Below are 12702 nucleotides of genomic sequence, written 5' to 3' on the forward strand. Positions count from 1 at the left end.
ATCAACACACAACCGTATCTCTGTGATGGCAGTGACTTGACTGGAGCAGCTAAACAGAGTTTGTTATTATTTATGGCTATTTTTATTTTTATTTCATTGCTTCCACTCTGATTGAGGGCATTTTATCTAATATCCTTGAAACTGTGTTCTCCTGTGGACTCAGCTGTATGGAACAGGGACACCATCACCTTTATGGAAACATGACTTGGGCAGGGAGAAGTGAGAAGGAGGGACAGGAGTCCCCCTCCCGTCTCTTACCTGGATTTTGTCAGTTTACCTTTCTCCTGTTGCCACTTGGGTCAAAATTTAGGGTTCTTCTCAGTGCGTGGTCTGTCATTAGTGGCTGAGAATAGAGGTTTAGCTGATATTTCCAAATATTAGAAAATAGATGGATTGGGAATGTCCAGATGTTGGCAGAAATCAGCCAGAACAAATAGGAATATTTTTTAAAAAGTAACCAGCACTCTGCAAACTGTAAGTTATAGAAGTAGCTTAATTTGTGCAGCTGGTCTGCTGAAGATACCTCACTCAAGTTCTTGTGTTCTGGTGCTTTCCTCCTCCACTCCCAAAACGGGTAATTTTTTCTCATTTGGAAGAAGGAGTACCATGATTCGAGATCAGTCAAAGCCTGGCTTTTTTTTGGTCCCAATTAAATATCATCATTACCATATTAAGTGGGCCATTTCTTGTTGCCAGGGAAACTTCTCTGCTGAGTTCAGTTCATGTAAACATAACTTTCCAAAAATAATCTTCTGATTAATTAGATCTATGCGAAATGCTTTAAGCCTACCGGTTTACACTGATTTTTTCAACATTTCTCAATGAGAAATTGTATAGAATAAGCCATTTAAAAAATGTTCTTGGTCTCCTTCTGTAAAACATAATGTTGGTCTTGATTAATCCAGTATCTCTGAAGACTTTTGAATGGGGAATTTGAGGTGTCGCAAGGAGGGGACCAAACTTGCTCCTGGTCATTTTACAGGAATCCCCATTTTCACTGAGTTCTGCTGTGTTGTTTGATGCTGTTGCAAAGCCAAGTGATCTTCCCTGAGCACGGAGCAGTGATTTCCACTGCAGGGCACTTAGATATAAATTCCTGTTAACAGAAAACCCAGATATGGTGATAAAGTGCATCAATTAATCCCACAGGCTTCCTGCAGAGCTGGGAAGGGTTAAACATATCCTGGGGGGATTCAGGAGTCTGTAGACTGCATTAGGAAGCTGCCTGGGGCTAGTTGGGAGGAAATGCTGGACACTGGGGATATTGAGCTCAGCTGTGTGCCTGAGAGGTTTTTGCATGCCAAGATTTCACCTTGGAGCTGATACCTCGGCGCAATTCCAAAGTTCTTTAAAATAATATTAATAAAGACAGTAGTAGTATGGCATGTTTGTTTTAGTACATTACAAAAGAGTCCTTTTATGAAAGTTACCAGTTCTTACAACTTGATTCTCTATATTTGACAAACAGTGAATACTTTCAGCTTCGAGTCTGGCTTTGCTTCTGTAAAAATCCTGTTCTTTGTTCATTGTAACCTGCACATTATTGTGCTCTTTAAAAGAAGACTGTAGTGTAAGAGTTAGAATGTTTGAATTTAATTTCACTGGGAATATCCTCAAAGCATTTTTGGTTTGAGGGTTTTTTCCCCAACAAAAATTAGGTATTCCTTAGGTTATAAACCTTCTGAATTACAAGAAGCAAGTACTGGTATGCTGATCAGGGCAGTACTCACAATGATCTCTTCCAGAGCAGAATCTCAGGGATGTATGAAGCTCCCCCAGAACTGGGTTCTGTGCAGCCCTTCATCCCCTCCTTGGGGCAGTTTCTCATTTAAATACTTTTTCATTATTTTAAAATTTGTTCGTTTCTTTCATTTCCCACTTCCCAGTCCTACTTGATCTGGGGAACACCCTGTGCTGGGAGGCAGAGGCCTCCTGGGAAACAGATTATGTACTTGACTGTTTCATCAAGTGGGATCTTCCTTTTGGAGACAGAATGAGCTGACGGGGAGCTGAGAAAGCCCTGGGAATGCTGCCTTCACCCTGGTTCCATCGTGTTCCACCTTCTGTTTCGTGCTGCACTGTGGAGCTGGACTCTTCCTCCCACACCCTTAACCAGCACAGCAGCACCACCACCTCCCTTGAGCTTCCCTGCAGGAAGAAAGGGGATTCAGCAGTACTTAAAAAAATAACAAGTCAAAAGCTTTCAAAATTTTTATTATAAGGTGCTCTTAGAAATGTCTAAGAAAGGTGGGGAATGAAGACAAGAATGAAAGAGAGAGGGGTGACTCGAGTGAGTGTATCCTGTCATTCCTTCAGAGTATACTGATACTTTTAATGTATTGGTCAAATTCAGAATGCTTAAAGGTTACCAAGTATTGGCCATATTCATGCTTAGACTCCTTTGTCTTTTCTAGCATCAGTCTAGGAATGTGTTTGGTTGATCTTGCATCTCAGTTTAAAAAAAAATGCTTCCCACATGCCATCTTGTGCTGGGAGCTTCCAAGAAAACCTCTTAGGCAAGAGTTCCATAAAAATAAACAGAAAATAACCCCGAAACCAAACCCCCTTAAAAAAAGAATTCAGGCACAGACAAGCTCTGTAGGATCTTTCTTTCAGCTTCTTCATCTGCTTGGAATTTGACCTCATGTGCATCTCTGGTTTTTGCTCAGAGTCACCAGCTTGGAAATTGCCCGCTGTGACTGTGGCTCTGCTGCAGCAGCTCCCAGGGTGGGAATAGCACTGGGAAAGGAGCCTTAGATTCCGAGGGATTTTAGAAACAATCCCCTGTAAATAACACATGGAATCAGTTGCTTGAAAACGAGAGGAGGCTCACAGGCAGCGAGGAGAGTGTTTGGAAGCTGCACGGAGCAGGGGAGGCAGGCTGGCCCAGCCACAAGTGCCATAAGCAGGTGTGACCCTGCTCTGTGACCCTGGGCACGAAGCACTCGGTGCTCTCGAGTCCCTTCAGCTCCCTGGCACCTGCTCAGGGGACAAAAGACTGGCAGATCAAGTGCCATTCATAAACCTCATACTGCTGGTGCAAAACTCAGACAGCTTCTTAGTTTTCTTCCAGAGGATGGGGAATAAACCTGACTTCCAATGATTGAAGCCTTTTTTATATTGTTGTGGGATTTTTTCACCTTCTGTAGAAAGGATGAAGGTGAAGGAGGGCATAAACACCCTCTGGTAGATGCTGCCTCTGGGTTGCTTAGCCCTGATGTCATTAGTTGTCACTGCCTTTGTTGATGGTGCTGGTCATTCCAAATCTCCCATTTCAGAAGTAAATCTCAGCTCTCCATCTCTTCTCTGCAGCCTGGATCATTAAGGGAATGTTCCCAGTTGAGTTTCTGAGTTATTTTGGTGTCTGAAATAACAAGAAAACTGCTGTTTTCTAAAATGGGCAATGGGTTTTTTTCCCCCATAACAATTTGTCACCTTTGTCATCCTTGGCTTGCTTTGAGCTATAGAATTCCACCCAAGACACAAATATCCCACAGCCACGTGTCTCCAGAGGTTGTGTGTCTGTAGCAGCAATTAACCTTTACTATTTGCTGGCTTATGTTACAATTATCTGTACTCATCAGTCAGATCTGTTAATTTTCTGGAAGGACTTGTTAGACTCTTCCTGGAAGTATAAAAGTTTGCTTTTTTTGTGGAATATTTCCTTTCACTGAGCAAGTGATGTGGGTAAGAGGATACTTTGGTGATCAAGAAAGAAGAAAAACCACAGGAATTTCAAAGCCAAGTGCCAGCATCCCTAGAAACAGCAGCCACAGTCTGGGGGGCCTGAAGGAGGTACAGCTGAACAAACTGATGTTGATTTTGTCTTCTCTCTCCAGCCTCATGAAAGATTACTTCTTTAAACCACCTATTAACAAGCTGAGCCTCAACTTCTTGGATCAGGATCTGGAGATGGCCTACAGGACGAGCTACCAGGAGGAGGTGTGTTTCTACTGGCATTGGTTTCTGTCTGTAATCTGTCTGTCTTCAGGGTTTTTAACACATTTTGTTGCCGTTGTTTCATGACAAGGGTCATGAAATGTCAAATGTGATTTGCTGCTTGATATTGCTGCCTCCGAAAAGAGTCTCCTTTCAGTTTATTATAGAACTATGGAATGGTTTGGTTTGGAAAGGACCATAAAGTCCATCCCATTCCAACCCCCTGTGCCATGGGCAAGGACACCTTCCACTATCCCAGAGTGCTCCAAGCCCTGTCCAGCCTGGCCTTGGACACTTCCAGGGGTCCAGGGGCAGCCACAGCTGCTCTGGGCACCCTGTGCCAGGGCCTGCCCACCCTGCCAGGGAACAACTCCATCCCAACAGCCCATCTAACCCTGCCCTCTGGCAGTGGGAAGCCATTCTCCCTTGTCCTGTTACCTCAGGCCATCATCCAAAGTCCCTCTGCAGCTCTCCTGGAGCCCCTTTAGGCCCTGGCAGGGGCTCTGAGGTGTCCCTGGAGCCTTCTCTTCTCCAGGCTGAACACCCCCAGCATTCCAAGCCTGACATCAGAGCAGAGGAGTTCCAGCCCTTGGAGCATCTTTTGCCATGCCCTGAGTCTAGTCCAGTGTTTGGGCTGGAAATCTGAGGTACACTGATTTTCTCCATGTTCAGGTTAATGTTCCAAGTCTTTAGGGTGGCCAGAGAACCATGCTGAGATGGTAAAGGACCAATTGCTGCTTGTCTTCTCATGAAATATTCTCACTTTGTGAACGGTAACTTGGAATTTGATTCTTGTTTAGTCACAGTTTCATTGTTATCCCTGTGGAATCCAAACCTGGGCTGAATTCAAATGTCCTAATTCCATAAGTGTGCAGCTCAAAACACTGGAATTGTAAGGAGCAGTAAATTGTAAGGAACTTGGTGTTTTCTTCAGCATTCTGCACCGAGTCTAAAAACTCCTTAGTTCCCTTGGGGACTCATAATATCACAGGCTTTCCGCAGCACTGGATTTTCCTGCCTGACTGATAGGAACTAGCAAGATAGTTTAAATTTACCTAGAGTGACATTAGGTGTCAGAACTGAGACTGCATTTGACCATTTGCTGAAAAATTGCTGCCAAGAAAAGGCAATTCTCTGCCCTCCTTGCTCCTCCTCCTCCCTGCTCCTTCTAATGTCTCTGGTGCTTCTCAGCCTTCCCCGCTGTGAGCAGTTCATTTACTGGCCTAGCATGAAATATTCATGGTTCGTTCTTCTGTTTGGGGCTCTTTCTCTTTCCATCTGGGGCTGTTTTGTGCTGTGTGGAAGCAGCAGCAGCTCTGGAGGGGTTGGCAAGTGCCAGAGGCAGCACGAGATAAGCGTCCGGCAGCAGGAAGGGGAGTGGGCCCTTCCCTTCCAGCAGCACCGAGCTGCTGATTTGGGTGATCCATCTGCAGAACTGCATCAGGATAAATTAGCTGTGGGTTTCTTTTCTTCCCAGTGTGTCCTGCATCTGAGGGCAGCAGGATTTCTGTTTCTGCTGTTTGTTGCTTTCAGTTCTGGGCAGTGTTGTCACATTCTCCTTAGCCATATTTGCTTGTTTTCCAATACTTCCAGGTGACACCTCACTTAATTTATTGTATTTTACCAAAGGGAAGCCCAGTTGTGTTGCAGTTCAGTCTCTTCACTTTGGTCAGGAGCTCCATGCTCATCCTGCAGCACTGTAATTTAGTGCTATCTCTCTGCATAAAGTTCCTGTGGCAACAACAGGGAGAAACTTCCTGTGAGATGCAGCCTGCAAAATTTTCAAACTGTAAAGAAAATAGTAAATCAAGTAGTTTCCAGTGGAAGGATTGGAAATAGAAGCAGAGCAGAGATAGTAAAGCATATACAGATGGACCTATTCATGTAGCTGTGTAGGAAATTCTTAGAAAGAGCTGGAATGTGGCCAGTGCATTTTGTTAGTGGCAAGCTATTAATTTGAAAATTATTACATAAATCTTCTTGAAAGTGGGAGTTTTCACTCTCTAATAGTAACTCTGCAGCACTGGGGCAAAAACCTGTTAAAGCTCTAATGTTAGTTCTGGTTCAAAACAACAATGAAATCTTCTTTTGGAGAGTGAAAAGATTTCACAACAGTCCAGGTTCTCTAATGGCCTGACAGTCAGTGCTACTAAAAGTGACTTCCAGCACCCCTGAATTCACCTCTGATTCTACAGTGCCAGCTGCAGGCTGAGCTTGTGCTCCCTCTCTGGAATCAGCTCTGCTTCCCAAGAGCCTTAATCTGTTCTCATTTGGAAATGAAGGCACTACTTAGCACTGTTAGAGCATCTTTAACTCTGTCACCTGGGGACACAGTGCTGCTTCCCTTAATTCAATTGATGGGACTTCACCTGTGCATGAACAGGATTCTGCCTCCCCTTCATGTTAAAAGGTCATTTTGGCACTGAAGTGATGCTGGCTGGATTTGTAAGGTTGCAGAGAGGTACAAATGAGGAACGAGTTTGTTTCCCAGTATTGCAGAGCATGGGAAATACTCTGAGGAGCAAAAGAAACTTCCAAATTAAACCAGAGTGCTCCAGCTGGGTGCCTGCATGGTAACATCGATAAAATAATTTCTGGTTTTCTTTGGAGCTTGCTTTCTAGACTTGGGCAGATAAAAATGCTCCTAGGACTGGGCTCACCTTCACAAGCCAGCATGTGGAGCTCATGGTCTGGTTTTCAGCAGGGCTGGCCACGGTAGCACAAAGCACAGTTGCACAAGCACTGGGCCAGACCAGGATGGGATGGGAATGTGTGGTGAGGGGTTATGGAAGAGCAGAACTGGATGTCCTGGGCTCTGGTCAATTTGGGTTACACAGCTTTTAATCTGGTCTGAAGGGGAGTTGTGAATTCTGCCACAGGAGTTGCGTCTGTGCAGTGGTGTTAGGAGGGTTTTCTTAACCTTCAGTGCTAAAAAGGTTATTGTAAAATCCGTTATTATTTTAAAATAATGGAAGAAAATATCCCATAATTTGTCTTCTACTTATTATATTTATATTTCTTCGCACAGAATAGTGAATTTTCACGTTGTTTTATTTCTGTATCATAATAGTGTGTAAAAAATCACCCCAGGCCTGGAGGCTGTGCCACCAATACTTCTTCTCAACATGGTCTGCTCAGAAGGTGACACCATCAAACCACCTCTTCTGCTTCTTGTTTCCAACCAGTGCTTACACTGGATTAATGAAGTGGCCAAAATTTCCTCATTCCTTTATTTGTTAGGAGCTGCTGTTCATCATCCAGTTGAATTTGACAAAATATCATTTATTCCTTTCCATCCCTTCCCTCAATCCCTGTGCTCCACACAGGTTATAAGGAATGCTCCAGTGAAGACATTTGCCAGTGCAACCTTCAGCTCGCTCCTGGACGTGTTCCTGTCCACCACAGTCTTCCTCATCCTCTCCATCACGTGTTTCCTGAAGCACGGCATGGTCGCGTCCCCGCCGCCGCCCGCGGCCGTCGCGGTGTTCGTCATCGCCATCCTGCTGGAAGTGCTGTCCCTCGTCATCTCCATCAGGTAAAGAAGGTGTGACAAAGGCTGCAGAGAGCAGGGAGAGCTGCAGTGGTGCCTGGCTCAGGAACATTTTGTTTGACAGCATCCCCGGAGCTGGCTCGGATGGGCTGTAAGGCTCGAAGAGCAGAGTCAGTGCCCAAGGCTCGCGGCACATCCTGTGCAGGGAGAGCTCTGGCTACAGGAATTGCAGCAGAATTGCGGCTCTGATAGAGGTCACCCAGGGAAATGGAATCTGCACCCATCCCTGTCCCTCTAACTGTCCCTTGGGATGCCACGTGCCACTGCATGTCTTCTCTCCTCACGGGACTGTCAGAATTCAAACAGAGAACTTTGATCTTTTCTGCAAACAAACCCACCCAAAAAACTGCTCTGTTAAATTCCAAGATAAAAGTAGAGAGTTCTGGGGTTAAAACTGACACCATGTGTCAGAGCTGTAAAGAGCAATGCTGCCCTCAAAGAAGGAAAGAAGAGAAATTGCTAAAGGCACATTTTGTCTGCCCAGAATTTTCTTTAAAGTTTCATGGGTTAACATGGAGATAGTTCATGTTTTCTGTGTCTGACATATACGAGGAGTCCAGTGTTTCCCCAGAAGGGAAGGGGCACTGTTCTGTGTCTGCAGAGGGGTGGCACTTGGCAGGGCTGTGCTCAGAGGTGCCAACCCCACACCTGAGCCCTTGTCCTGCCCCTCAGCCTCTCCTGTGCCCTCAGCAGTCTTGGCTGCAGGTGCCAGGTTTTAACAGCAGCCCCTGGTTCCCCATTTGTGCCCCGTCACCCCCAGTGCTGGGCTGTTCTGGGCTTCAGGACACGGCTGTGGTGACTCCTCCCTCGCCAGGGTTATTATTCACACACTCGAGGCACTTTGATCTCCTGGGTGTAACCTTTCATTAACCCAGGTGATCGAGCTGTTAGTGAGCTGATTGTCTGGACCTGTGGGAGCCAGTTCACTCTGCCCTCCTCATCCTGGTGTTCCCTGCACTTCCCTGACACAACAGCAGGATAAGGGTGGTGTGTGCAAATGGGTGTCCTCTCCTGGAGTTCTGCAGATCTGTCAGGAATGTGTCAGTTAAAATGTTTTTGTACTCATGAGCTGGAAGCAATTTCTGCTGTTGTTTCAAAAGAAACAAAAGATTGCAGCTTGCACGCTCATTTGGGCTTTGCAGGGTCGAGTTGAAAAAATACTGAATTAATGCTTTAGTCACTGAAGGAATTTGTACCTCACTGGGCATATAAATGTGTGCAAGTGGATTTACATCAAAGCTGGCATGTGGAGTAGAGAGAAGCCATCTGTGAAATGCTTTTAAAGATAGCATTTCTTAGCAGGTGTGTTTGGTTGTTGCAATTTGAATAGTTTTTAGAAAGTCTGGAAATGCAGAGAGTTAAAAGCTGTACTGGGAGATGGTTGAACTGGTGGAGTTGTCATTCTAAACTGTGTTAATTATTGGTGTGTCCTCTCTCTTGCATCAGAAATGCATTTTCCCCTTTGCAGAAGTTTCTGTACTCTGGTTCGGGTGGGGCAGAAGTTCAATTTCAGGCAGTTTTCAGGCAGCTCTTTCAGGTGATCTGGGTTTGGTGGCCATGAACTTGTTCAGCTGGGAACAGCTCAGCCACTACCTTCCAGAAGTGCTGTTTTCTGCTGTCCAGGTGTATTTGGAGAAAATTTGTGTTCACTCGCTTTACAGGTGAATTCTTACTTCATTTTAGTATTTTTCAATTTGTTGTTTTCCCCACGGAACATTGCTTTTGCCTTATTTTGTACATTTACAAAAATTATTGCTATAATCTTAGAAATATTTATAGGTAGATACATAAGGTTTTATTGCAGTCCTGCTCTGTAATTGGTGCTTTATGGGTTCCTTAAGGAGAAGGAAAATTGTTGTTTTCGGTCTGTACAATCAAGAGTTGGCAAAGTGGTTTTGTGTGAGTGGCTGTGCAGGGGTTTGGCTTCACTGCAGCTCTGTGCTGTCAGCCTGACCTCCAGACCCTTCCAATTGTCCTGGCTACCTTGGGAACCAGGAATGGCTGGATGGGGCAAGTGACCACTGCCTTTCCCTGTCCTCTCCTTCAAACCAGCAGGGATGTTTTGATTTTTTATTGTGTCTTTGCTTTATAGTGAATACCTAAAATACACTTCTGGGCCACCCCGGTCTCCTGAGGCACACGCTCTGTGCAGTTCCTGAGGGCAGGGTGGTGAAAATCATCTTTTTCCTCTTCAAATCCTCTTCCAAGTGAGGACTGCTCCTTCTGACCACTCATTATGCACAGAAACAGTGCAGAACTTCCTGTGCAGAAATGTCATCCCAAATGACAATCACAGAATACCACCGAGATACCTTTGGGGAGGAGACTGGACTACAATGCTGGGCACAATCCCAGAATTTCAGGAAAAGGGATTATTTTAAGACCAGAAAATTCTTGCCTAAGTTTCACATTGTATTTTCATTATCATGATGCTAAACACCCTGCCTTTAAATCAGCTCAGTTGTAATTAAATCCAGGGCTCAGCCTAGCGAGGGCTCCCCTGGCTCAGCCCCGCTGTGGGAGGGAAGAGGAGAGCACAGCACTGTCACAGCCTGGGCAGAGATAGACACCTTAAAACTTGAGTTCTGCAGCAGCAGAAGTCCTCATGGAGCAAAGCCTACGAGGGAGAGGGATGTTTTGATTCCTCTGAAGTGTCTGATAATAAATTATTGGAGTACCTATAGATGAGCATCCCACTGTTAGCACAAGAGCCACTCGAAAATTAATTGTATCAAGCTGCACGAAAAAATTGGTGCTTCATTTGTGAGCACATGGAAGATGTCATCTCCTCTGTAAATGTTCTCTGAAGAATGTCCTTCTGCCCACTTGAAATGTAGCTACTTTGAGGAGCTGAGCTGAAGTGTAAGAGATCCTAAAGTTCTGGTATTTAAAAAAAACCCGTTGTCATTGACTGTACAGCGAGGTGTGAGATTCCACTTGGGAGTCTGAGGAGTGGCTCTGCAGGAACAGGGGGTGGAGATTCTGCCCAACAGCTGCCCAATATTTAGTTTAAATATAGAAGTTTTGTTCACCAGATAATTTTGGTACGTTGTGCTCGAGTAAAACTGCTTATAAATAAGTTTATTCACAAAAGATGCGTTGCTTTTGATAGCGTGCTTCAGGGAAGGCTTGTGGGTGTAGGGTTGCGGGCAGAAGAGTGGGTGTTCAGCCCTGTTCAAGAGAGTGAGAGGTGGGAGCACTTTCAGTTGATTCATGAATTTAAAAGGACCTTTCTAGACAGCCAGAAAGAATCCTCTGGATGAAGAAAGCAACTGCAATCCAACAGTAGAAGGGAAACGGTGCTGTTATCTAACCAAAGAACTGCCCTTTTCCTGGTGCTTTGCCTTCCGGCCTTGCTGAGGTGCCACCCCCTGTCTCTCCTCAGCCAACACCAGGGGCCAGCACTGGATCTTCCTAAATTCCTCATGACCAGGAGCAGAAATTGCTTTCTGCCCCTGGAGCCTAATGAACCAGATCTGTTAACACGACTGATACAGAGTATTGATGCTGAGGAAAACAATGTAGTCTGTTTGCCTTTATTTATTTCTAACATCTGGTATTTAATATCCCACCAAATTGCTGCTATGCCAAAAGCTTTTGATTTGAACTCTGGGAATTGATTTTAAACTGCCAGTAAATACAAAAATGATGGTAACAGTCTCCATTAGCCATTAATCATTTATGTCAAAGTTCCTAATTTGAACTCCAGCTTGTGTAAACAGCTCAGATGCTTTAGCATTTAAGCCCTGTTGAGCTGCCCACTGACACTGCGTTATTTACTGATACTGCCCTGTAGCCATTAAATCTGTCTGCAGCTCTCACTGCTGTCTGGATTTAATGCACCCCTGACTTCCTGTGCTGGGAGCATTGGGCTGGATTCACTGCTAAGGAGGAGAATTCCATCGTGTAATTCCGGAGCGCAGAGCCCCACGCTAAATCCATCCCGCAGAAATCGGTGCAAGAAGGTAAAGATTAGCAGGAGAAAGGTGGCGTTGCCCTGGAATTGGCACCTGCCTTGGTGGGACACCAGCTGCCTAAAAAGCAGCGTCCTCATGGCAGGATTAACCCCTCGCTTCACCCCTGGATTTGTTGCTCTAGTCCCCACAGGAGTTTGTCCTGGCACGGAGGCTTGGCAGGAAGGGAAATGCAAACCATGGAGTCCCTGGTGTGTGGGTTGGGGTGAGAGACGTGAGCTGGGCGTGTGCCACAGGGCCGGGTCTGTGCCAGCCGCCGTGGCAGCGTGGGCACGGGTGGCACCAGGCTGCCTCTGCAGGGAGCGGCGTGCCCAGGGAGCCCTGGGCCTGGCATCCCTTCCCCTTCCCCTTCCTGGCGATGCCAATCCCGGCCCGTGGGCTCCGGGAGAATGGGGCTTTCTTTTCACAGCTGGGAAGTTGGGTGCTGATTCCAGAGGTACTCGGTGCTGGACAGCGGGGCTGCCCCTGGGCACAGGGACAGTTCTGACAGTCGGTAACCCTTGAGGAACCCCAGTTCGTACTCTAGAGAGCCTTTTTAAATCTTTTATATCCAGTTTTGAAATTTCAGTGCTTTGCTGGAAATTCTGTTTTCCCATGGAATACAGTTAGAATTTTTGGTGTGAGTGGAAGTCCATTAAACTGGGAGCTGGCAAATCTGTGAGCACCCTCTCGTGGGCTCCCGATGAATTACAGTGTATTCCATCCTCCCAGATTCCTCTTTTTCCATGAATTTAAATATAATTTACAGATTTTAACACATGCAATTAGAGAAGAGTTCTTTATGCTTCACGAAGTACTTGTGGTTGCAAGTCACAGAATTCCAGACCGGAGAATTAAAATCTCATTCACAAACAATTTGTATTTAAAGGTGTGGAATGAGTGTCAAACTGGCATAAAGAAATTTAAATTCAGCTTGGTTTGTGTCAGGCTTTTATCCCATATAAAACCTTGTATTTCAGACAACAGGGTTAAAAATCAGTGGATATATTTTCTCTTTTTAGAGCTATGGGTGATGTGGGGTAATTTATGTGACTTTGGAGACTGGGAATTTCATATTTAGTGGATGGGTTTCAGGGTTTTTTTTAATCTGTGAGCATCTCTGTCCAAACAAAAGGTGTGATTCTCTATTCTTTGAGCTCTGTGGTCCAGAATCACCTGCTCAGCCTGAGTCTGATAACTCCACACGTGCCGTTAATGGCTCTGGATGCAGCTAACTGTGCTCCACCACCTTTTTACAGC

At 45.4% G+C, this 12702-nt stretch overlaps 1 protein-coding gene across 3 annotated transcripts in view; it reads left to right on the forward strand.

The window, feature by feature from the left end:
* Window positions 1-12702, forward strand: part of ADCY9 (adenylate cyclase 9) — an 83336-nt gene that overhangs the window by 55634 nt on the left and 15000 nt on the right. For all 3 annotated transcript variants that reach the window (XM_038150825.1, XM_038150827.1, XM_038150826.1), the window contains 2 exons: window positions 3840-3942; window positions 7266-7474. In XM_038150825.1, coding sequence (XP_038006753.1) covers window positions 3840-3942; window positions 7266-7474 — 312 coding nt within the window. The remainder of the gene's footprint in view (window positions 1-3839; window positions 3943-7265; window positions 7475-12702) is intronic.

This window comes from Motacilla alba, chromosome 14 (genome assembly GCF_015832195.1).
Source record: "Motacilla alba alba isolate MOTALB_02 chromosome 14, Motacilla_alba_V1.0_pri, whole genome shotgun sequence".
Lineage (NCBI taxonomy): Eukaryota > Metazoa > Chordata > Aves > Passeriformes > Motacillidae > Motacilla > Motacilla alba.